At 31.5% G+C, this 27,456-nt stretch overlaps 2 protein-coding genes and 1 pseudogene across 46 annotated transcripts in view; all 3 read left to right on the top strand.

Moving 5' to 3' along the window:
- LOC141454744 (uncharacterized) overlaps positions 1 to 6,050 on the top strand; it is a 405,562-nt gene extending 399,512 nt beyond the window's left edge. For all 45 annotated transcript variants that reach the window (XM_074129573.1, XM_074129531.1, XM_074129474.1 and 42 more), the window contains 2 exons: positions 473 to 624; positions 1,552 to 6,050. In XM_074129573.1, the coding sequence (XP_073985674.1) occupies positions 473 to 624; positions 1,552 to 1,565 (166 nt within the window). In that variant the 3' untranslated portion in view covers positions 1,566 to 6,050. The remainder of the gene's footprint in view (positions 1 to 472; positions 625 to 1,551) is intronic.
- A 1,567-nt stretch (positions 6,051 to 7,617) lies between these two features.
- Positions 7,618 to 27,456, top strand: part of LOC141454734 (venom allergen 3-like) — a 33,247-nt gene continuing 13,408 nt past the window's right edge. The window contains exon 1 of the mRNA XM_074129303.1: positions 7,618 to 8,125. Within this exon, the coding sequence (XP_073985404.1) occupies positions 7,793 to 8,125 (333 nt within the window). The 5' untranslated portion in view covers positions 7,618 to 7,792. The remainder of the gene's footprint in view (positions 8,126 to 27,456) is intronic.
- On the top strand, positions 19,650 to 19,721 carry LOC141446426 (U4 spliceosomal RNA; annotated as a pseudogene).

Here is a 27,456-nt window from a genome sequence, read left to right as displayed (position 1 = left end):
TATCTATTTCTAGTGTTTGTTTTCGCCGCTTTGCTCTTCACTATCAACGCCGCTTTGCTCGCCGCTCCACTATGTTTCCAGCCTAACGTTACTCGAAAATCCCATTAAATAAGTTTGATTAATTTTTCTCTTTTTTTTAAAAAATATATAATGAATATTTGCAATTCATTAATTAAATCAAAAAACTATTTTCATAAAAGGTTGCACTGCATCTCTCTTGCTTCCATTGACGCCTCACTTCTGTTTGGTTCTTAATTTAATTTCAAAAAATATTATTGCACGAATAAAATTCCTAGTTTTTTTAAATATTGCTTTTATCAAATTACTTTAATTAGGGTTAGAGATTTTGTATTAGTTATAAAACATTTGTCTAAAAAAAATGTGCGAGTAAACCTCTCAAACAACCATTTTGAATATTTTTTATTTTAATTTTAAAATAACTTACTAATTTTGGTTTTTCTCAATATTTCAGTGCCCAGAACAATGTGACAAACAGTCTGCTTGTCAGTCTGGGTACAGAATCAGTGGGGCAGATCCTTGATGTTCCCGGTGGAAAAATTCCTCAAGATCAACCACAATTCATACCACAATTTCAAGAGAAAAAGGAACCTCATACTGTTAACGGTAGGTTTGATAGTTCTTAAAAATACTATAGTAAAAGGTAGTGTAGATTGTAGTCATGAACATTAAAAAAAATAAATTATAAGAATAAAACTTTTTTTAAGTAAGTATAAAATATAGGCTCAAGGCTGACCAATGGGTTTTTTTAAACTAAATTTAAAGCAAGTATTTGCGGTTAACGGCTGTATTTAATTATTATTTTCTTCGATAGCTCTTTTGATTATTAAATATGCGTTTTAGATCATTAGGAGTGCAAAAAGTATAAGAAGTATAAATAAAGATGTTGGAGTCATTCTCTACAAAATGTAAAATAGAAATCCATTTTGTAAGTTAGGGTTCCCGTTAAAGATATTTCGATCACTAAATTACAAAAGTATTCCCTGGAGTCACCAAATTGAAATATAAACTTTCAGTTACTTGCGGTATTTGGTGTTTCCCTCAAACACGCACCATTTTCTAAAAAACCATTTTTTTCCTGACTCAGACAACTTCAAAAAGGCTGATAAAGCAATCTTTTGTCTCTGATTTAACAAATTAATTGTGTCTTTAGCAAGAGTTTCATTCCGTATAGAACACAACGACGTAAAATGAATCGGACAAAAGCTGCGTTTGTAAAAGTATGAAAAACTATCCAAATTAAAGAGTGCACACAACGTATATAGACATTTACTACGTACATTTTGGATGGACTCATTCTTGGAGCCCAGTTGGGCGCCATTGTTTTTGTATTAAGACTATTTTACGTTTCTTAGCATGTCACGGAGGCGAGAAATGAATTTTGTGTGCACCCTAAAATTTACAGTTCTGCCGCTCGCTATTTTTTTTTATAACAAGCTAGAAGCAATTAAAAAATAAAGGATGAATATTTATTAATTTGTTATTTATTTGTATTTATTTTTTAGGACATAAATCTTATCTTTTCTGTTTCAGATTTGCTATCTTAAATTTTTTTTGTACGAATGCAAAAAAAAGAATTACGATAGATAAATTGTTTAGCCGCCACGTAAGAAAAGAAACCAGCAGCGAAGCAGAAACAGAGAAGAGAAATACATGGTATTTTTAATTAAACGTCGCCAGATTTTTATGGTTTTTATTATTTGATAGAAGCTTCTTGAAAAAGAAATAAATATATATATATATAAATAAATATAAATACTATTAATAAAAAATTATTTAAAAAACAAAAAAAAAATCAGTGAAATGTAAATATTATACATGTTATTTGATGTAAACATTAAAAAAAAGGAAAAAGATATTTGGAAATGAAATATTTTAAATAGTAAATAATAAAATTTTTAAAAAATTTAAATAAAGCATGGTGGGTATCGGAGTGGTTTTCCTTTTTTTTCTTCTTTTTTTGGATTTAATATCATTATTCGTCATTAGTTTTTTTTTTTTTTATACAAAGCATGTATAAAATATTAATGCATTTTTGCTGGTGGTAAGAAGACTGAGAGAATGAAATCGATTTAATAAAAGAAGATTAAAACAAAATGGTAGTCAATGGAGCCAGTGCTTTGATTATATAAATATATATATATATAAATATTCTCTATAAATATGAGTTTTCTTTATTTCTTTTCATTTTTTTTTTTTTTAATTAAGCAAATAAACGAATTTAGTCATTTTTTTTCAGCATCGTGATAATATTATATTGTATATTCGGTGTTTAAATGTGCGTAAGTATCTTTCCGAAATTTCCTTTTTATGGAATGGTGTATTAAACTTCTCGTTGCCCTCCTCCCGGACTATTTAGTCTTGAATCTTTATTTCTCTTCTAGTAAAAGCTCAATATAACTACTTATTGTTTTCTTTTCTATTTATTTATTTTTTAAAATTTTATTTATACAAAAAAAAAAAATGAATAAACCTACTGAATTTTTTTTTCCCTCTCAAAACATTGGTTCATATCTTTCTTAGTTGCATAAAAATATAAATAAGGTGTTAAATAAAATGCACCGTTGCCGTATATTTCTCCCCCCTCACCCCACCCCAAGGAAATTGGGAAATTGCTATATCAGAGCTGAAAGTAGTTTGCAAAGACGGCTGCAGATTTTGTTTTCCAAATTGTTGCTAACATTATTTTGTTTATATGTTTTTCTAATTAATAAGTAAAATGCTTTTAATATAAAACACTTAAATTGTTAGAACATGACCAACAATGGTTTTTTTTTTCTCGAAGTAATGTAAACTTTTAACAGTGTAATTTTTTTTTTTTTAAGTACCATTTGACAGTATCAATTTTCTTTCTTTGATTAGATATCTTTAAATGATCCAGTATAATTAACTCTGTGCCAAAAAAAACAAAACAAAAGTACACTATCTAGTACGAGTAAAATTTCTAGCTTGAAACATACAGTTTACTTGCCTTAATGTAAGAAGCAAATGATTTCAATTGGGCAAATGTGGCAGTTAAAGTTAATACGTTTAATAATAATTCTTGCTTTAGAATATGTGAATAGCAACACTTGCTGCCATGTTCCGAAGGATATGATCGATGTATGATCCCAGGCGACTATCCGTGTTGATGCAGCTCTTCAAAGTTGATTGGAAAGGATCTCTTAAGCGCTGACCCGACATTCCCCTATCATTTTCTTTTGGGATCCATCGATGGAGTATTTCTATTTGCTCTTCTTGAAGAAAAGATTTGTTTTTATCGTTTCAAGAAGGGTATCAAAACTGATCTTAAAATCTCGACGACGAGCATTAAATCTGCCGGGATAATAATGCCTAAAGGTTACGCTATAGTACCCCATATCTAGAAGAACAAACCGCGATATACTAAGCTGTTTGCGTGCATACCCTGAGTCTTTTCTTAAGTCGTCTGCTTCCGGGACGATGGTGATTGGCATCAGACTAGGATCTCCAAAACAGAAGCCCAGTAGTATTGATTTAATCCAATCTATTTCGCTGTTTATGCAAAAAGAAACATTTTCGCTTTCAAAGTTGTTTGTTTAACTGCGTGTAATGTCTTCAGGCAATTCTAGGCATAAATGTGCTGTTTTCTCCACAAAAATCTAGACAGAAAATTATTATTATTATTTTTTTTTAATAGGATAAAACCCCGAATACTTTCTTTGTTTAATGATAAAACCTTTACATCATAAACCCCTTTATTTATTGCCAAAATTTTCCTTTAATTGAAATCATTTAAAGCTTTGGTTAATGTAAATAAATACTGAAAGTTTCAGAGCTATAACTCTTCTTACTTCTGTGTGGTGGTGGTGCAATTGTTGTGGCATGCAATTAACAAGGTGCTTAATTATCAAAAAGAAATTAATTACTAAATTAATTATTCTTTATTAATCTAATTGAAATTTAGGAATTAGGGTCATATTTTCTCTCTTTTTTTTATGATTAATATTTTATTATACTTTGTTCTTTCACTGATAACGGAGTGTATATACATACTTTTGTATTATATAATGAATGTATTTATTCCTTTTAACTTTTTAACCTGTTTGTTTATTTTTGACCACTGAAAAAGAGGTATTTGTACATTTTTGCCAATTAAAAGAGAAAAAGAATTCATCCTTCTAGAGAGATTAAAACAAAATTAAAAAGAATTTAAATTAAAGTAGAAGTAAAACGTAGATACTGACTATATACTTAATTTTGTCCTAATATATATATATATATATTTTTTATTTATGTATATATAATGTTATCTAAAGAAATTGTCGGTTATTATTATTTCTCACAAAACTCACTTTATGTAGTATCTATTTATATACCTTCCTTTTTAAATGTAAAATCTTGTTTTCTGAGAAATTGGCAGAATAAATGGTCTTTTTGTTTTGCTTGGTTTGGCAAACTTTTGAACTTCACTAAAACATACATATCAATGTAAAAAAAAAAAAATATGAAAAAGTATTTACTTTTAATAATATACAATCATTTGATAATACACATAATATTTACAAATAAGCACAAGCCTCGAAGTATTTCTTCTTTTTTTTTTAAGTATCAAAAAAGTTTTATATTAATATACTATGATACATATCTGTTTGCGAGGTTTCATTTCTTTTTGCTTTTTATTTAAAACCTGCAATAATTATTAAGTTGGTTTTGCTATAACAATACAGCGTTTATTTATCCCCATAATTGATCACAATTCTGTTTTCTAAGTCGGACATCCTCACAGATAACGTTGCAAATCAGTTCTACAATTTCAAAAATTGTCTCATTTCTGTTTTCGTTGTTGTTTGTTGTTTGTTTTATTTGTTGATGATGGTAATTCCCATTGTTCAACGGATTTGGATTTTTTTTTTTTTTTCAAAAACTTGTTCTTCTGGATTCCATATCATCAAGTTTTCACAAGCTTTATTAAGAAATTTCCTTTGCATATGAATCTCAGCATGCAATAAATATATACATTACTGACTTATAGAGATAAATCTAGCACGAAACTCAATTGTTATGAATTTAATCCGTAAAAATTTGTATGTGGTGCAGACATTAATAATTTATTAATATTTCTATAATTTATTGGTTACACTTTTTAATAGTTGGCCGAATTAAAAATTTTATTTTATTTTTTGTAAATTTTGTAGTTGTTTATTACCTATTATGCGTTCCAGATTTGGTTTATATTCTGTCCTGAAAAAGTGTCCCCTGCACATTATTTTTTAATTTTATTATAACTTTCAATATTATTAGTTTAAAAATAGAATTGTAAATTAATTATTCATATATTGGGTATTAATTTATTTAGTTAAACAAATGGTTGAATGCTTTAGATTTTTTTTTTACTATTGTTATCATTACTATTATTGCTTACTAACAATTTTTATTTTTAACTTGGACAAAATGACAAAATTAACAGTAAATAGTTTTATGAGCACCAACTTACTAAAAAAAAAAAAAAAAAAAAAAAAGAAAATGATTTTACACAATGAATAAAAAGAAATATATTGGGTCAAATATTAAAAATAGTCGCAATATCTTAATATATCTTTTTACATTATTTCTTCATTTTTTATAGCGATATTTTACCACTTTAAGTGCCTTTTCTGCATGCCGTTATCAAAAAAAATTTAAAAAAAGCAATTTTGAAGATGTATTCACAACAAATGTTCCCCTTTCTTAGAAATTTGAGTACGTAATACCTACCTTATTAAAAAATAATAATAATAAAAGTGTATTTTCTACCTTTCCAATTTTTTTTTTCAATTTTTATTTTATAGGAATTTTTGGAATGGCAAGAAAAATGAAATATAATTTGTTTTTCCTTAGTAATAAAACTTGTATAAAGAAACATTTTATTAATAGTAGTTATTAAATGAAGCCCGATGATTACGTGATAAAAAAATGAAAGTGTGAGAGAAAAAATTGTGCGATGGTGTTAAATTTAAAATAACCTTTACTTATTAAACAAAATTATGTAATTATTAGAATATGTTTTAATAATAATACAATTCTCGTTAAAAGTTTTGTTTTTATCTTCCCCATTATATATGGTAAACTTATTTTTCCAGCATTAGCTCTCAAGATCAAGATGTGGTCAAAATGTCCTCTTATCCAAGATTAAAATAGGCTGTGGGAATTCACTTCCACAATGCTAACAGGCACTTCACTTACTGCTATTCCCAAAATTTGATCTTTGAATTTTTCTAATATTAGTTGGCTTCACTAATAGATTCATTTACTTCACTAATTCACGAAATTAATGGTCTCTCTCTCTCTCTCTCAATATATATATACACAAACACACACACCCACACACACACAGAGTTTACGAAAACGACCTTAGGACAACCATAGTTGTTAAGATTCTGACACAATCATTTTTATCTATTTGTTTTGGCCTGCAGATTTATATTTTTTGATGGTGAACAAAACTGCTGTTGTTTTATTTGAGTTAGTAGGTTACAAATTGAATTTTGCCATTTCAATGAGATTAAGTGAATCATAACTATTGAAGAATATACAGATGTGATTTGAGATTATATTCTCACTTAGCCTTGCCTTAACCTTGCAAGTAACTTCACTCAAGTAGTAATTTTTTTTTTTATGAGCAAAGAACCTTTCGGTTATTATGCTCTTAATTTCGCTTTATCTTCGTTCTTTCTCCATTACTTCACTTAAATGTTAGAGTGTCAATCCCAGCTCAGACTCTCAAGGTTTGACAAATATCACAAGTCTTCGAAAACCAAGGATAATGCAATTAAAATATGACTACCGCAGTTAACAAAACAAAGGTCTAATTATTCACTAATCTCTGCTGAGAAAATGATTAACACTAGAAAGCTGCCCTACGGAAATCCAGGAAGGTAAAAAATGAGATTCATAACTAAAGAATTACAGATTCTTCTTAAACGTTTGACAAATTGTGAGACAATGGGAAGGCGCGGTTAGTCTTCAAAAATCGGCCGATATTACAAAAACCGCCAGCAAAACCGTTCACCAAAATAAAAAAAAAATGTTAGAAAACATCTACCCAATGGAAATCATATATAACTTTAATTGATCATCATCAATTATTAAATCAAAATTATGATAGTTATCAAATATTTTACTCATCTTTATTTTATATTCTAATTAATTGTAAGCATGTTTGCTTACAAGGTATGTTTTATATGCGAAACGTACGCTTTTTTAGATCTATGAAAAATCAAAAATAAGTTATATGCAAAGAACAAATAAAATGGTAAAAATGTCTAAAATAAGAATTAGCCACCAAGTAGCAGCATTTATAAACAAGGTATTTATCAAACGTGATAAATTCATCACAGTATGTTAAAATTTAATATTAATAACAAATACCACTGTTTTATCAGCAATAGAAGCGTTATATAGAAGCTTCAATTTGTTTGGTGAGCTATTGAAATCTTTTTCATTATTCTTAGTTATCTTTTAATTAATAAAACTTATAATTAGATATTTAATCTAAAAGTTTATTGACTGGCTCAAAATAGTATTTTTTTAATTTAGTGTTTTCTGTAATGATGTGTATGTATTTATCTGATATGTTTTTCAAGATGTACTAGTTTTATCAAACGAATTTTCTGAATGGAAAAGCTTAAGGCAAAATTTATTGAGGATGTAGCTGGGCATTAAAAGAGAAAAGGGAGGTAAGAGCGGGATTCTGCGCAAAGCAAGAGCAAGAGAGCGAAATGAGTAACGCCTGCAAACGGCCAGCAACGGAGGCAGTACAGTACAAACACTTGTGATGGACGGAACAGCGGGGGCGGCGATGCCGGCCGCCACAGCCGCTTGTCCTGAGACGACAGGCGGCACAACAGCTCCTGGTGGAGGCCACAACTGGCGACGTGTGGGCTCTTGGCGTGCTCATTCTGGCGTGAATACAATCATGGGTGGTGCTACAGTTGGTGAACCACCGTCTCGGCGGCGTGAAGAAGCCGCTGCCCTTCAAAATCTGCATAAAAGGGTTGGCACTCAGGGCATGATGAGATCACCCACCCAAAGTGCTGGATTTCAGCAATATCCGTTTCAGCCAGCTAGCAGAGCACCCAATTCTAATAAACCTCATCTTCTATTAAAGGTAAACATTAACACTTAACAACTTGCAGATGGAAATGCTAGATAACAAAATATAAACAGAATATCTGCGAAATCAATTGACAATTAAATTTGTCTAAACATTACTTTTTTGTTACAAAAAACTGAAGTAAAAAATACCTTCAAATATAATAAAAACTTCGCGGTACCTTTTATAAACTTTCTTGATCTCCTAGTGTAAGCAGCAGGATGACAGCAATATCAGTTCAAGATAATAACAAAACAAATTGTTATCTTCTAATTGCTCAAAAGAAAAAGAGTAATTGTTGGAAACGACAACACTGAGTATTGGGTATACATGTTTTGGGCCCTTTGAATAATATGAAACAAGTATTTATATTGCGTGGTATCTAAGTGTTTTCCTAACGTGTTCTCTGTTCAAAGAATGTCTCAAAAACGAAAAGCTGCAGAAAGCTCCAACATGAATTTCTCGTTTTGATTTCGTCCCTTGAAGTGCGATTTTTCGCTACTCCGAGTTTCTATTTTTATGAACTTTTCTCGAATTATGGGGCCAACGGTTTTTCATAAACTATACTATTCCCCCCATAGTTATTATTTTCTGAGAAAAAAAAGAGGTTATGGGGATTACCAGTGATCTGAATCTTGAAACTTTCTCTAATGTGCTACTTCAGTAACATGTAAAGTTTTACCATATACATGGTACTATGGGGAGTTAAAAGTTGTACAATTTTTACAGAATAAATATCTGGATTTTTTGAAACGTTCTCGTTATTGGATTTACTGATTCAGTGTCAATAACTATTATTATTTCTTGAATAAGAGAATGTCGTGTGAGATTTTTCTAAGTACAGGATTCTTTTAATGGCCTTTAGGTAATACTATTTTATACTGATTAAGCACTATTTAACCGTTTAAAAGATTTTTTTGGCGCCACAAAAACCCTTCCAATTCTGAATGTCTGACCACAGCTAAATTTCTTGAAAAGACAAGTTAGTAGAATTAATTTCTTTTGCATAATTTGCATGAGATTATAAAAATGTATGCACCATAAATTATTTGTTTTAACGAGGAAAAGTTTCACCCTTTTCAAATAATTGACGACTCTTCAACAAATTATTTCCACACATTCCACTATTCCATATTATTGAACAGTAAGATTTCGTCTAATTTTCAATTGGGCAGAAATAAAGGTAATGGCCAGGAAAGCAATTTAATCCTTAGGATACCTGAAAAATTAAATTTTCCGGTTGACTTCCTTATCGAATCAACTGAGAACATTGCCTTTTTCCATTGGATACCATTCCGAAGCCTATGTATTGTATAAAATGGTTTTATTAATGATTCAGACATTACAAATCTTTTTAGCTTTGGGCAAGTTCTTATTTTCTTTTGCTGAAAATGTTGTCATTTAAATTGTTATTGTCAAAGCTATTGATCAAGTTAATTCTAAGTACCATTTTACGTAAATTAAGTCATTACGCTTTTCAAGATATTGTTTTGGATAAGATTTTGGCATCTTTGTTTGTCCGAAGACAGTGTAATTCAAAAACAGGAGAATAGCAGAAAGTTCAAATTTGATAGTTTTCGTTTTGTTGCTACCGTAGGAACCAGTATTAAGGTTTTGGTCAAAGTTGGGACTTGCCACTTTACTTGTATTTTAAAATGTTCATGACTTCTTTAAAAACAGCTTCAACGATCTTTATGAAATTGCGAACACCAACCATACTTTATAGCATATACCAAAGCGTGTTTATTTATTTTCCATCGGGGGAATTGGCTATTCAGCCTACGCCACCGCGACACCCCAAGGATCTATTGTGGCATTTATTTATTTTATATTGGATTGGTTTTAGATTGTTACCCTTTATCAGAGCCTGCATTCATCAGTTTAGAGTAGAGATACGTATGTCTTCCACTTTTGTTACACTTCTCAGTTGTAGACTCCTGATTCTTTATTTTACCATTACAAACATTTTATGAGGAAACTAAATCATTTAAAATAGAATGTCTTCATTATATCTTTATAATGAGCGGAAGAAAGCTACTCATACTCTTAGTAGAATTATGAGTAGAAAGAAGTGAAAGAGCCTGCAGAGCAATTATTCTTTTGAAACAAAATGAATGTTGGAATAAATGGAACTCCCACCAATACATGGGTAGATTTGGGCATTATTAGCCAAGGGAGCTGTAAATACCATATGTTGGTTTTCCCATACCTCGAAATCAATGCAAACAATACCAAAACTACCATAAATAAATATTTTATTTAATAAATATTGATGAAAAAAAACTTGTTGATAGGCTGTCTTGCTCTAAAGCGTGAAAAAATTATTGATCCTGGATTTTGTTTTAAGAACATAAATTTCAATGAAAGATAAAAGCAACCTTGGTAAATTTAGGGAGCCCAACTCCTCAAGACCCTTTAGATAAGGAGGCTGTGGTGTTGGTTTATTGAAATATATTATCCTTTCTCTCCCTTTATATTTTTAGGAAAGAAGATGTTGATGAATGTTTTTCTAATCTATCTTTATGGATGTAAATCTATTCATAAAAAATACATTGTTTACTGCAGATATTCATTTTGCAAAAAAGGTTGCAAGTTGTTCAGAGTACTTTAGATATTGGAAATAAGATTTATCGCCCATTCCTAACGACAACATAACCTACTACGTGTATTATCTATGTGGCGCCCGCTGAGAATTGTGTGGGCGTTGTTTACTAGTGTTCCATTTTCTTCTCGTACTTCTTTGTCAATATGTAAGACCATTCCAGAGAACCACATAGTCTGCCAGATGGCTTTCTGCCAAGTTGTTCGGACCTCTAACCAGAATGTCTTTTAAAACACAAGAAAACAATATGGCAATTGCTACACCAATAATTAACACAACTATAATTAGGAAGTAAGACAATGTAGTCGAGGTCCCGATTATTCACTTCATATTTAAGGAAATCAAAGCTAATTGCACTACAGTTTCAACAATAAAATAATCTCTTCAATAAAAAAACAACTGCTTTAAAAAGAAGTGATGAACTTTACGTTTTCTGACTGAAACTCAAATTATCTCTAAAACACCTCATTACCTAATGCGATTCTATCAAATTACCAAAGTGGGTTTTATCATCAGTTCACTGAGCACGAAAAAAGTGAATCAGCAAAAGTTAACTTTGACATTCTATGGTTTTGGACGAAATTCATCAAATTAGAAGGGCAACTGTTTCACAAAGATTTTCAAAAGAAAACCTCCAAAGATTCTCTTTAAATTTGTTGCACGAACTACTACATAGAAAGGCTTTACTTGTATTGCAAATAATTTTTAAGGAATGTTGTTTTTTGGGGAGCGAGCATGGTGCACGGGGAACTATACTGTCAAGCCACTCTTTAAAGTGCCACTCGAGGGAAAAAATGCTGCTCTCTAGGCTATAAGAATCAAATTTTGTAGAATCAAGAAAAACAAAGTGTGATCTAAAGAATTAATATTTCTGAATATTTTCAGAGTTTTCTCAAAAACAGTATCTCAGACTTTATTTAAACTTGAGTGTCAAATTAGAATAAAATTAAGGACAGACCCTCTCTCTCCAGGCACTGCAGCCAAAATAAACTAATTGGAGCTTCTAAATTTTGTTGGGAAATTAAGACAGAAGGCAAAAAAAAAAAAATAATTCCAAGACCTGGGCGTCTTTTTCATTTCCTACGCCAATGTTTTTAGAAGGTTTAAGAGAAAACGTAGTGTAGGTAGAATTATATCTAATAATACTCATCTAAAAAAAAAAGCTGTGGGAAATGAAAGACAAACACTAATAAAACTAGTTTGCTCGCAACAGTTGTGAATTATGAGGTCAGGTTGATGAACTTAGGAAAAGCTCCTGTGTGTAACTATAGAACGTTCATGAAGTAGGCGTTAAGATAATATTTGAACAAGTAGAACTTTTCTTTGTAATTGTTCAAGAAAACTGGTAATTCGTAACATTTTAAAAGGAATTAGTTGTGGCTATTTTTTGAAATGTAATAATTTATTTCTCCATTTTATGAGAAATTCTCAATCATTGAAAACAGTTATCACATCACATTACTATCATTGAAAAAACAGTTTGTTAACTAAAATTTTGAAAGAGTAAAGACAAACAAGCTTAAAGGAGTTTATGCTAAATTGCCAAAATTTTCACGTCTTTCGGAAATTAATCATTTTAGGTCTGAAGAAAAAACAGTTTTAACGATTTTGGCGGTTAATATAAAACGTCATATTATGCAAGCAGAATTACTTTTCCATTTTCCCAAAAACTTGTAAAAGGAACATAATAAATTTTGTCCAGGAAACTATTCTATTTTTTCTGTTTTGGAAACAGAAATGGAATGTGGTAACATATGTGTTTGTTTTACTTTAGTTTAAAAATAAATTATTAAATTGGAAAATTAAAAATTTAATATGGAACTGAGATCAGTATTATATTAAATTTTGTTAACAGCAAAGTGCCACGTCCACTTTATTAATATCCTCTAATTTGATTTCAATTCCTTAATAAACCTTTATTGAATTCCAGCCATCTTGCCCAGAAGTCTGTAATTGAATGCTTGGTAACTAGGACATCGTAAACCCTGTATTACTCAATTTTCTCTAGCAGAGATCTTGGGAAATATTTGGTAGTCCTCATTACTTACATCTGTACAATACCTGTAAATACAATTAGTACGATAGAGAGAATACCATGTTCTTGTCTGATAAATTAACAATTCGTTCCTTGCTAAATTCAGCCTAGAATTATTTAACAAAATAATATTTTACCATATTTTAACTAGCACTGAATTTCCTTAACAATTTTGGCTGAAAATATTAACATGTAGACTCCAAGACTGAGGGTACCAAAAAAGGAAAACATTCAACTCACAAACCTAGCTTTTTAAATTAAAAACACTTAGAAAACAAAAAATATTCATTTTGAAAAAATATTTAATATTCTATAAGATATTGTAAAATATTTGACATATAAACCACCTGAGGCGATTAGATCAGCTTAGCGATAAATTATGTAACGTTGTTAGTGTGGAATAAGGAAGAGATATACTGCAGAAAGTAGGTCACTAAAGTAGGGCAGCTAACAGCTTGAATTGAAGCTAGGATAGAGATCAGGGGTGTTGTCCTTCTCCAAGGAGACGATGGATTCATTGTGTAGGATGGTGGTGTGCGTTTGCGAGCACAATGCCTCGCTCAGCTCTCATTTCTGCAATGTGGGCTAAAGAATTGATCCATCCATCTCCCTCACGACCACTAACTCAAATGAATGGTTAGTAGTGGATGGCTCTTATCTTCACTTCAACTGTGTAATTAAGTGCTAGCTAATTGTGGATAGTAAGTAGTAAGTAAATGCACATTGCAATATGGCTGGCTTGGCTAGTTGTTTTTTTTTTTTTTTTTTTTTTTTTTTTTTTGGCGCATCAACAGCTGAGGTCATTAGCGCCCGGAGCTTTTTCCAGTGCACTGCCGGCCTCCGGACAGTGTTCTCTCGTTACAGACAACACTGTCCATCACCGGACAGTGAGCTGTAAGAAGCTCCTAGGAAGAGAAAATCTAAGGGTCAGCTGCTGGATTCGAACCCGGGACCTCCGCGTGGGAGTCCAGTATGCTAACCTCATAGCTAATCCCTTCCCTTGGCTAGTTGTGTTGGCGGTAATTCAGTCGTGACAAAATTAAATTCCCAAGAGAAACTAAAAATGCTGCAGAGCTTTTCAGCAACCTATCGTTTTAGGTGTTGCTGCTGAATTCCATTTGCATGTTTTAATCAGCTCCCAGACTTTTCATCTTTCAAAACCTTTCAAACCTCCTCTTTCATTGTGTGATTTTTTTTTTAAGCAAAATAAGTGAGTTACAATCTATGAATACAAATGCCGTTTTCTGTTGTTCTTGACGAAAATCTAAGCAACTTTTTAATAAAGTAAATCGAAGTAAATTAACTGTCGAAACCTTGTTCGGCGGATCAAGCGGATCATTCTAGAGACCAAAGTCTCAGTCCAAGAAAGATAATGACGTGTGAGTGTTCACACCAAAATAATTAATCTCATTAATGACGAAATTTTATTTACAATTGATTTCTCTCTTTGTTGGAAATCATAAATAAGTTCTTATCACTAAGAGAAATCAAGGACACATGTACTTCAGCATGAAGAAACGAAAGTAAAGAGCAGTCGGCTAATATTTATAAGAAAGTTTCATTAAAGTAATTATTTCCACGGCCTGCGGAAAAGTATTACTCTCCTCTACAGTAATACAAAATTGCAAACAAAGATCTGTGAGCGAGCGAGAAATATAGAAATATAATGTTTCTCAAGACTGTTTCAAGGTCAAGAACATCAATGATAAATGGAAGTCCACCCTGGTACCCTTCCCTAAAGAAGAAAAACAAACTGATCTGACCTTAGGATAACAAGAAGAATTCTCAAGACTTGCGTGCATAGATATGTAAATTTATAAAATGTATTTTACTCCAATATTTATGCAAATCTAATTACATCTTCGCTTTTGTCGTAAAGCATAAAAAAAATGTATACATGTATATATCTAAATATGGAGTAATATTTCACAAAAGGCGAACACTGTCAAGGTCCAAAATATTAATTCAATATACCTAGTTCTTGAACTTTTAAAGGTCAACAGCAACTCAACTAATTTTTTTTCTAATTTAAGTAAATAAAAGAAATCTGGATTAAAATTAAAAAAGCCTTGCTTATGTCTGAAATGATTTACTGCTTTCTTCATCAGCCCTTCCTTCATCACAGCTTCTCTTCATAATCAATACATAATCCATCTCTATTTATCTTTTTCTTTCTTTCTTATAAGTTTAAAAATGAACTAAGCCAGAAAGAAACTGACAGCTTTTTAAGAATGTTATCTTATTGATAGATTTCTGAAACCCAGAAAGAGGAAATTAACTTTTTCATAAATTAGGTAGTTCTTCACTGCAGTTCCACATCCCAAAAAGTTTCTGTTTCTACTTATCTCTTAGTGAGATGTAGTTTCACGATCATTTCAAATTTGGGTTTCAATGGGAAATACAGATTATTGCCTGAGTATGACTCCAATGGTATTTTGGTCGGTGTGACTATGTTAGTGAATGGAATAGTTTACCTCGATAACGAAAAATTGCTGACAGCTGAAATTGATATTCCCTTTTGGTGATTGCATCATTATAGATACTAAAATAATGGCCAAAATCCGTCAACATCTGAACGATTTTTCAGTTTTCCGTAATTTTCATAATTTCAATTAATTTTGTAATTTCAAAGTGAAATATATGGATTCTCATTAACTTTATTTCTTGACAACTTTTGAGGAGGGACATCAACTACATTTCTGAAACTTTGAATAAACAATGTTTCCTCGGCAAATGTTGTTATTTTTCCGTCTTTTCTCTTTGCCATCCATTTAAGTACTGAAAGAGTGGTTTTACTCTTATTATTCTATCTCATTTTTTGGTAAGATTGGTTTCGGACTTTAGCTTCTTCAGGATATTTTGATTTTGAGGGATAATATGAAATCATTGTTATGCTAGACAAATTAATAAAATAGATAAAAGTAACTATTATCAAATATTTTACTTTTTAGGCACGATTTGCATATACAAAAGTATACCAAAGTTGAAAATGTGATTAGATCCTTATTGGCTGATTTTTTATTTCGTAGCACTTATGTTCTTTTGAGTCCCTGACCTTGGTTTGGACTTTCTTCCATCATCAGAGTTGATGAGTCAGTTAGTAAGTGCTGAGTAAGATGGAAACATAGTTGATATCTCAAAAACTGATGTTTAGATTAAAATCCGAAACCGGTCAGAGACTCATAAAACATGGGTGCTCTGATTAATAAAATCAGTGACATAATAAAGTAATTTTGTCATTATATTGTGTAGAACAAATTATTAAAAAAGTAATGGCGATGTTGGTAAAAGATTTTATTTATGAAATTTTGCCACTAAGATATCAAATGGCTTAGCTCTAGATTTATATGCAATCATGAATTTGTTGCTTTCACTTCAATTTTTCCCAATTCGCTAATCTTCTAATCAAAAAATTGAACGTAAAGTGAGATTAGAATCTGTAGAGGTAGGCAACCCAAGTCAGGGAGTCTGTTGAAGTACCCTCTAATTTTAGCACTGCTCAAGTTCAAGAATCTTCAGAGTAAAGCTTGAAGCCATTCTCCTTAGAAGAGCCTATCTCTCAGCCAAGCACGTGTAGCCTCGTCATGAGGTTTACGATTGTCTGAATGTCCTCCTAAATGGTTGTGATTATGTTATCTCTAAAATGAAATTTCTAGATTTATTGATTTAAAAAAAACAACAAAAAAACGCATTTATTTCTCAAATCAACGCCCCAAAAAAACTCCTTTGGTACTACAGTTTGCCATTCATGTTTTTAATCCCCAACTTATTGAAAAAAAGAGTAAACAAACTTTTAATTAATTCTAATTAAAAAAAAAAAATTAAATCATAACCCACGCAGTTAAATTTGAGTTCATTAGTTGTAATATAATAAAGCAATACAAAAAATTTCTTCTTCAAGTTCTAAAAATGAATTGCTCTCTTCAACAAACTCTTTGACCTTTTGCAGAATCGTGTATCCCCTCTGTTATAGCTTACTCTATCCATAGCATTATAGCCCTAGCTCTGCTTGACCTGATGGGGTGAGATTTGACATTAAGAACCTTCATTACTGGCTTCAGTGTAGCGGGTTGTTGCTGATGACCTTTATTAATGTTAGGTCACTTTGATCATTAATCTTAATTCATTAATTAAATTTATTCATACAGCTGTGGATAAATTTACCTTTTCTATTAATACTCTACTTCTTTATTTGTTTAATTTAATTCAGGTAACGGAAAATTTGCTTGCTGTTTTTAAGCGCCTTCATTAACAAGGAAATATTAAAGATTCTGTACTGTCTTTCAAATTGCTATTAATGAATTTCATACAGTATTTAATGGTAAATGTAAGGGTAACTTGAAATTTTAAAATGGTAAATTTGAACATTGATAAATTTTGATTGTTGTTCAATGTTTTTCTTTCAAAATTCTTGGATTTCTTAAAGGAATTTTTCGTGGATGAAATTCTTAATTGGGCATTTGTGCATGTTGTCATTAAAGAAGTGCAATTCTTTATTTAATTTAAAGAGCATTTGAGGTCATTGTTGGTCTCAAGACAGTGTTCTTTACACTATTAAGTAGATTTTGTTGCTGTTGGAAGATCTAATCAAAAATTCAGTAATAGAAAGAGGTGAAACTAGAATTATTTAGCATCTTATTTCCTTATTATTCAGGAATAATTTGAAACTGGACAAAATTGCTGTTATTATTAATTTAAGGAAGGCAGAATCATCCAGTTGATAAATCGTCCATGTCCACAATTTTTTATAGTTAAGAGGTAATAAATAACCGTGCCCTTGAATCCAGTCCAAAAACCCAGCTTTAGTATATGGGTTCAGCATCGAACCAGAGTTATCACGTTTATCCTTATTTACCCCTATATATGTTGTAATCTTATTTTTGTAGTCCCTGAAACAAGAAATAAATTTGACGAAACGTTGTCTAAACGAAGACAAAAATATATTTATCTTATTTGACTAAAAAAAAAGTAAAGATCAAGCTGTCGGGTATTAATTTATTAAACCTCTGAGCAGACGAAACAATTAATGGACAAAGCACATTAATTAACTTCTCAAATGCAAGAGTTCTCTTAGAGAAGAAAATGAGGCTCGCTTCTTGGGTCAAGGGAATAACACAATAATTCACTTCAGAGAGGGAAGCATGTTGGATAGCTCTATTATATTTTCGAAAGATCCTATTTTTCAATATAAACTTTGTTATTTTCTATGAAAGAAATATGGTAATATGTAATTCATTCAGATAATGTACAGTGCCTAAATTTTACATGACCAGTTCTTCTAGTATGTAGTTGATCTAGTACATAAATAGAACAGCAGATGGCATTCAGTACCCATCTCAAGGATTGTAGTATGTAAAAGTACAGAGGTCATGGTATATAAATTCAGATATATGGTTTATTTCTTGCCTAGGAGGATATCAGAGAACATATATTTATTTTATGGAAAATTGAAACACATTAAATTTTTTATTTACTTATAAAGCCAGGCTTTATATATGGTTTTCCGATAGAAATAAAAATAAATAAACGAAAAGTAAGGAATAAACTTCTGTTACCAATTCAAATAATTTCTTTAAATATGGCAAGAACCAGAAGTCAACTGGTTTAGGCAACCGGAATTCTGAAACCGGTGAGGCATACAAAAACATGCGTGCTTCGACGAATAAAATCAAAGATAATAATTAGAAAGTTCGCACTTTTTTTCAAATATATAATTCCATCTATTTGATTCTGTTTAATAATGCACAAGTGATGAAATCAAACATCACATTTATACAGCACTAAAGAAGAATGCTTAATGTCATCTCTTTCCTTGAACTACCCGCAATGCAATTTCCAGAAAAAGTGTTTCAAAAAAAGTTACAAACCTACAAATTGTATGTAATGAGTAACAGAATTTTTCAACGTGTATGAAGATTGAAATACGCAAGATTACAATACTTCTTTTTGCGATTACTAAAAGTAAAAGAAAAAGTTCTATGATTTGTTTCCGTGTAACGAAAATAATTGTTTCACCTGTCGCATGTAGTGAACTCTAAGATGGAAGGCTGATGAAATCTGCCACTAATTCCATTATCCAATGAACTTGACCTTAGAATCCAACAGAAGAGAAATCTTCTAGCTAAATCGATTTGGAGTGTGCTACATCCTTCCGTAATACTAGCGATTAGTGCCCACTTCCGTTGGCTAATTGTTTCTTCTTAAATCTGGTTTTACTCTCACAACAGTACTAATTCCAATACACCTGTGCTAATACTCCCTTCTGGTGATAGTTGTTAAAGAGGACTTTTAATTCAGTTAATCTTTACTTAGAAAAGGTTTAGAAAAACGGTGTGAAATATTCATGCAATTTTCTTCCCCTATTTTCTTAAAATTAAAATCTTTATTTTTGAAATTAATTAGATTTTAGCGTTAATACCGATAATAGATTCTGTTCTTCACCTTAAATTACTTTCTAGCCTACATGACCGTTGATCAAATCTTAACTTGAACTTCCAGCTAACAATAACAAGACACTGTTAAGACTTATGAGCACATGCGGAGCATAAGTATGGAGTCAACCAAACCTTCAAATTCCAAACGCATACAGACAATACAGTCAAAAACTTAATGAAGATTCTTAATGCACTATACTGAGCTTCAAATCCCTTTAGTCACCGATCTAATTAAGTCTCGCTACCGCGAATTTCACAGCTTATACTAGATCTCCATCCTAATCCTCTTTGGCGACAGCTCTCCTGCCCTTACTTTCCAGAAAGTCCTCATTGTCGCTTGAAGTGGAACTGGACTAGACACCTATTGATGGGAGTGAACTCCTCTGTGAAAGAGTTTCACCTCTCAGTGATTGCTATAAAAAATCCAAACATGCGAACTGATCCATTAACATCAAATTTACTTGTTACAACCTTGCGCGGTGGCAATGTCGTAACCAATGAAGGTTTCCTGAGGTGCGATTATTGCTAGTTGAAAACTCGGTAGCGGAGCGGATAGAGGCGAAACCTGCGAAGCTAATATGTATTGTGGTACTGGGTTCGATTCCCGGTCTCTAGGCCTTGGATTTTATTTAATGGTTAATAAAAGTGTGTTTGCTAGTCGTCTCCGTCCACGAAACCTAATTGGTAGTTGGACGCAAAGCCTGCCTAAAAAAATAGGAAGTTACTTTACTTTTACTTGTTACAACTTTTGTTGTAAATTTTATCAATAAAAAATGAAAGAATAAAAAAGTATTAATACATTTCCAAGGCTAATTTTTTGAAGTTATTTTAGGAACTATTGGGAAATGCTATTGTCCTTTTAAATTTGTTGATATCACAACTTTAGCCCCTTATTTATTTCTACATTTGAACTATATGTAGCAATGTTTTACCATTTATAAAATGTGATTTAAAAGTTTTGATTCAAATTCTAATTGCTTCGTCTTATTTTACCGTTCTTCAACAATTTTTGTAGAATATGAAATTTTAAGAATTCAAAAAAATTATTAGCGAAAAAAGAACTTTCAACAATTTAAGCAACCAGAAAGTTCGTGAAGCTGAAGGAGAAGATGTGCAGAACGATCTGCTAAACGTTGGTTTTAAAAATTCAAGAGGACGACCTAGCAGGGCCGTCTCAATCTCCTATAAAATGGTTCGTTCACAGCATCCGAAATAAGAACATATTTGCCGAACCACATGTTGAAAACTAATTGAAAATCCAATGAACGTAGTTATGGTCAATCAACCAACATATCTAAAACTAAACCATTTTTTAAAAAAATTACATATAATTATTACGTCAAATGGCAGAATCATTGATTTCTCCACGTTTGCTGTGAATAGCTGCAACATATTTAAACAATTTTGGATCAGAAATGTCCGGCATTAGAGTACCGAAAAAGATTATTTTTTTAACTTTGATAATGACAATACCCAAAACATCAAAATTGACCCAGAATAATATTCATGGACATGACGGAGCTATTACCTTTCAGCTTGTAAATTCTCGTTCTGACACCAATCAATGGCTCATTTCCTTCAGAGCCGGCAATACATCAATCTAAAGGAAGTTTTAGTTCAAAAATTTTTGCATTTAATACTAATAGTAGTAGCGCATGCAATCTTGTTTCGTTCGCCGAAAGATTGTTAACCACTGTACAATATGGGTAAATGGGACAATCTGCATAGGTAAACTGAACAATTAAGGTTGGCTGTAATAAAAGAAGATGAGAGTAAAGAAGATATACCAAGTCTAAAAAAAGGAGAGTCCTTTTTAGAAATAGGAAAATAAAGAGGAGCAATCCTATATGTGAGAATCAGATGGAAACTTGTAAATCGCAGGAAAAGTAGGAGCTGAGGGAAGGGACAGTCTCTCTGAATGAATGAATTTTTCCTAAAAAGGGAAAGTTCTGTACGTTAGAATAAAGTAACATTATTTATTAATTATTTTTGGTCACTGATATTGAATTGTGTTCGTTTATTTTCCTGAATTAGAGCATTAGCAAAATGTAGGAAGAATACTCCATTCTAAAAATAACAAATATTAATTGATTTTTAGTGAGAGGAAAATATTAAATTCTCAAATACAATTTCCCAGAGTGTTAGACTCCAGCAAACAACATAAATGTAACAGTCTATCTTATGTAACTTTCATACATTTCCAGAAATTCCCTCCCACACATACTTTGTTAAACTGTTCCTGCGGGAGAATTTTCCTATCATTATTCCTTGGAAAAATAATCTGTCTTATTATTAAAAATAAACCTATTGTTTATTAACTCTTTTGTTACAAAAATGTTTTATTCAATTTAGCACTAGATAGCAGCATACCTCCACCAGACACGCCCACATACTGCAAGAAAGGTGGGCGAGACATAGGTGAACTATTGCTATCATTTCAACCCATTAAATGCAATTTATTTAATTTCCACTCGAGAACTTCGCTATCTCTAAATTTTTATAAGCCATTTTATTTTATTGAATCAAAATTTTTATGAGTAAAAACTGAAAAAATTGGCAATAAACCGAAAAAACGTTGATACAACTATCTCTTAAGATTATCTTTTAGGTTATTTTGGTAATCATAATTGGCAGATTCTTCAGTTATCATCCTTATTTTCTGCTGTAATGTAACCTATAATAGGCTTGGAAGCGTGGAAAGCTCATAGTAAGCAGTGGAGACATGCGACCTTGTGTATTTGTTAAATCGATACCGCGTGACTATTCACATTCTTCTTAAGGACCACATCTTAGCGACCATTACACATTCTTATTATGGCTACTTCGGTAGTTATTCTAAATACGCCGATATTTATAGTATACCGTACATTTAGCCATTAAATCGGCCAAATTTCTTTTCAATTACTTACTCACTCATCTAGTTCACTGACTCAAAAATATTTTGTTACCATAAAAAAGTGTCTAACAGAACGAATTTCCTTAATTAATTAGTCGTGGATATTTAAAAAAAATAAATTCAGTCCTGATTCGATTAGCTAACTTAGAACTTCACTTTGATAAAGTATCAGATAAGAAACAATTAGTAAAGTAATGCCTATTTTTTTAGACGGGCTTTACGTCCAACTACCGATTAGGTGTCGTGGATGCAGGCGACTATTAAACATTAAATAAAATCCAGGGACTAAACTGGGAATAGAACCCAGTACCACAATACATTTTTAGCTTTGCAGGTTTCACTTTTTGAATAGAAGTTCTGAAACAGGACCAAAGCAGGCTAAAACAGCTAATGGACCTCCATGTTGTGACAAAAGCTAAATTATCCTTTGAGGAAACATTGACCATAAAAAGTTATCGTTTGCTTCCATAGGAGATATGTGCATGTCTGGATTCAACTGATCCCATAGGTTTTGTGGTCGGAAATTAGGTGTTAAACCTCTTTGAAAAATAAGGTAATTATTTTCTTACTTTAATGTTATAATGAGAATGGAACCTGAAGAGAGAATATAGAGGGCTACGCGATACTAGGAGTTGGACTATTCCTGAAAACTCCTTGGAAGAGTTATCTTCAAGTCTTTGAACGAGGATTTAAGTCTTTATTGTTTAACTTATGATCTTACCAGTCCCTAAAATTGATGACTGCCCTTGGAAAGTGACTGAGCTTAGGACATAATGACCTTGTTCTATTCTTCGTTAATTTTCTTTCGCACCAATTCCATTTCATTGATAAATTTCCATGTTCAGTAGTGAGCGGTGCTTCACATTTCCAAATTTGGATTAGAAATGCTTCAAATTTTAAAGCTCTGTTTTAAACGTTGTAGACCCATGACCCATATTGCTCCAAGAATAATTATATTTAGAATCTTATTCATATATCTGTGCTGCCTGCTTTAATCAAGAGTAGAAAAAAAGATCAAGGCAAATATTGGGGCCCCCTCGGCATGGGAATTCTTGTAGCAAATTAAATTAAAACAACCTTATCTGAAAAAGGAGTAAAAAGATCGCTCATGAAAATTGTGTTTAAACTGTGTTCTGGAATCTTCCAAAAATTGATCAGTTCATAGTGAAGATAAGAACTGCACGCCATCTATTGTTGTTTCGTGCGTACTTCCAATTTATTACAGTCTTTGCTATAACTAGGATGGTTCTTATCGCCCTACTAATTCCAATTGTTTACAGAAATAAAACAAATTATACAGAATGTAATTTGATGTAAATGGATACTTATTTTGTTCCTTGTTTTTGATAAATTTGGAGCAAAATGTTAACTGGATTGTAAATCTTGTAGAATGTATTTATTTAGAAGGTGTATTGCATTTTGATGTAACACGATCAATGTTACAGTCCTGATGTTATTAACATCAAATTTTGTAACGCTTTATTAAAATTTAATGTCACGAACGTAGTTTCGTACAGATAATTCATTTCGTGTAGTGGAGTTGTCATACTATGTTTTATACTTGCTGTGTATTCCTGTTTATTTTCTTTATTTATTTTTTAATGGAATTTTGACCATCAGCATCTTTATTTTGTTGATGTATCCGCTATTTATTTTAATATCTTCTTTATATTTGTATCTTACCGTAATAAAAGTCTATTCCGCCTCTGCGATCTAGTCTTCAATGACGATAAATTCTTTTTTAATGAAAAATTTAATTATATCTCATTGAACGCCTGGAGGTAGTAAGTTAGAAGAGTAACTCCAGACAATTAAAATAAATTTCTTTAGATACATCTAAGTCATTAAAAGTAAGAGATAACATTCTATTATCTTTCTGAATAGAGCAGTAACACTAACCCCAGCTCTTAGTTCGCCTCGGTGTGGTAAAAGATCAGTGAACTTCTCCTCACTTACTCAAGCACTTAAACAGTGAAATCAAGCTGTTGGAGTCTATTTGCTTTTCACTTGTATTTTGTTCCTGTTCTCAATACATTTCTATCTCATTTTCTTTCCTGTATTTCTTCCTTAATTTTAATTTAACTCAGATTTCATTAGACTAAATTAATGTTGCCATGGTAAAGAATTAAAATGCGCAAACTTATGCATCCTTTTCTACTACGACTGAAATAGTCTTTTAAAAATAAACCATCCTGTTAATTTTTTAATTTCATCCTTTTCTGCTGTTCTTACATTTGTATTTTCTTCATGACTTGTTCCAATTGAAGTATGTGTTTTTCATCTTACAAAGAGTATCGGCCTTCTTTTCTTATATTCCTTTCTAACTTCTAGATTTACATCTGCTTCAAAGATTTTCCCTGTTCTGTATTAAACTTCTTTAGAAAGAAATCAGGGTGAATAAGGTATACCATTACCATGCATATCATTTGTCTTGTCATGAAACGAATTCCTTTGATTCTCTTTAGCAGGAGGGTTCTTTTACTTTCTAGAGCTTTTTTACAATCTAATTGTGCGATCTAGTTATAATTCTTTCCTGGAGAAAGCGTTTACTACTTTTGTCTGAGTCGAATGCCATTACCAAAATATAATAGGCTATTCTGAAATTTGTCATGTGGTTAAAGTGATTTGTCGAATATATATGTTCTGTTTCTGTTCTAAGATTTAACACTAAAATTTGTGGTCTTACCTGTTTTCCTAAGAAACATTTTGGAAAAGTAAGTTATCTCTAAGTTTTTAAAACCATCATTTTTACCTCTCTTATTTAAAAATTGAAACTATTGATGAGCTTTCCTTTGGGTTATGTTTCTGGTTTCATGTAAACAATAAATAATATTTTTATTTTGGGAATAAATATTAAACAGAGTAAGGGAAAAAAAGTAAATTGAGTTTATACATCTTTGGAAACACTCTGCAGAGATTTTAATTAAATAAACACAAAAAGCTTTTATAAATTAAAAAGTTAATGTAAAATTATTTAATCGTCTAGCAAGTTGCGTACTACTGATAAGTTTGTGAAAAAAATGTACTTTTATAAAAGATTTAATTTATTAAAAAGAAGTATTTTGTAAGAAAAAACTTTGTTTAAATTAAAAAAGAATTCTATCCCTTTCTTTTCATTTTATAAAATCGAAACGGGACAGTGAGATATAGATTAAGGTGTAAAGTGCAGGAAGAGGAGCTGCGTAGAGAATCGTCAATTCTTCCCAGATAAGGTTGGTGTGCTCACCCTATTAAACTTTCTTTACAGATAGCGAAGTTTAAAGGTGAACTGTGCAGATTATTTTGACTTACTGGAAATAATTTTACTAAAATAGACACAAGAAAAGTACCCTTATAATAATAACACTAAATAGTTTGAATTCCATGCAGCAACTACCGAAAAACACTCTCCTAAATTTAGAGAGTTAACCGTCAACAGATTTTATTTTTTTTCATATTAATCGATAATTACGCTTGGTCAATAACTTTTTAGTCAATCATATAAACGTAGTCAACTCGTCAACTTTTTAGTCAGTCACTACGGCAAGTTTCATCCATCAAGTAATTTGTACCAACCTTCTTTGTGAAGAAGTTACCTTAGGGAAAATACTTTACACTGCTTCAGGATTCTGTTATTCGACCAAACAATCAAAACACACTTCTATTTCTTACTCCATTTAAAAAGCCAGCAAGATTGGTTTATGGGAAACTGTGTCTCACTAACTCAATTATACACAAATGAATTCACTCTAGAAACTAACACTTCCATTTCTCCTCCTTCACAATAATGCATTTCACCACTGTACAATCAAAGCCTGCAGGAAGTGCAGTTAATTTTGTCAAATACATTTAAAAAAATAAATAACAAAAAACAGCCAACATTAAACCTTATAATCCAAAATTCTAAGAACAATAGCTCCTTTCTACGTCTCCAATCACATAATACACTCTGACCTAAATACTCCACTCGTTACTGAAATAGCCCAATCTCGATACATAAAACTCAAAGTTAGACAGTTATTTCCACCTTCTGATTTACCCGAACCTCCAAATCTGGTAGTCACGCGACCATATCCAACATATAACACCGATCTTCTAGGATCGTTGTTGTGTGTTGTTGCCACTAACGTCTTCCATCGCTAGGTTGGTCATCGTTCATACCACTCATGACTCTAGGTGCTCTGATGTATGTATGTATTTCCACAATATCCCTACCTCTCATCTCATTTGCTTATTGTAAATTGCATACGGTTGCAAAATAAATAAATAAAATGCAAACAAAATTATAATAATCATGACACAGTCAATAAATATTTTACCTTGCCCTTACACTTAAGTTAAACCTCCTATAAATCTAAAAATAGGGCTCTAAAATTGCACGAGAATGGATTCAAAGCAAAATACCACCTCCCTAATAATGTTTTGGATCCTCTACCGTTTACGGTCAATGAGTACTTTTGCGCATGACAATGATCTTTTAACTGAGACTGAGGTTTTTATGAATGAAATTACTAAAACCTTTAAACCATCATTCGTAACTTTTCATATTATAAAAGCTGTAAGCATTAATTAATTTTTCTTAGATACTGTAATCTTTCTCTTGCAACTAGGAAGAGAAGTTATGTGATTGTTCTAGAAATATTTGTTTTGTGGTCGGCTGAGTGAGAAAAAGCGATTTTTACAAATTGAGGTGAATGCGTGAACAGCTTAACTCAAAAAATGGAAAAAATGCAGAGAGTTTAAAACGGAAGTGCTGCCAGTTTTCTAGTTTAAGGGATTTTTCTCAAAAATGGCGACAATTATTTTCTTTTATTTGGAACATTTTCCCACGAATGCGCTGAGGAGAAAGGCTATTTATGAAGAGCAATGTACGGCCACATTACAGTATTATTGGGATAAGGAACGGATCCTGTTCCCCAAGGCACCGCAGCTTCTAAGCCATTCCCTAAGTAATCTAGTTAGTAGTAAATCCTCAACTTTTTCCTAGGCCTGGGATCTCACTCACTAGTTTTAGTTCTGATATGATCTCTATAGGAAGCAAAGTACCCAAGACCAAATAAGTCAAAGAGGATATGAGAAGCCGTTTTCTTCTCTTCCGGATATGGTTTACCCAGAGGTTTCGGGTTTAATAACCCAACCCTATTCCTGTTATGAAACCTATTACTAGAAACAAGTATTTATTACTAAAGAAAGCGGAAGTATTTATTAATAATAATTGTTTTTAGCAAATTTTTCTTTGTATTTTTTTCTTACCAATTTTAAGTTGCTAGAAAATTTAATTATATAGGTAAATAAGTAAATTGCAGTGCAGGAAAGTGGTGTTGAATACTACAGTTCTTTCTTTAATAATTCATTTAATGTAATTTCGAAAATGATGGTGTATTCCAGTCTAAAGTAGCA

The sequence above is a fragment of the Rhodnius prolixus genome, unplaced genomic scaffold, assembly GCF_049639745.1.
Source record: "Rhodnius prolixus isolate KJV_2025 unplaced genomic scaffold, Rpr scaffold_1, whole genome shotgun sequence".
In the NCBI taxonomy this organism is placed as follows: domain Eukaryota; kingdom Metazoa; phylum Arthropoda; class Insecta; order Hemiptera; family Reduviidae; genus Rhodnius; species Rhodnius prolixus.
The sequence above is the reverse complement of the archived record's forward strand: the minus strand, read 5'-3'. Positions and strand labels throughout refer to the sequence as shown.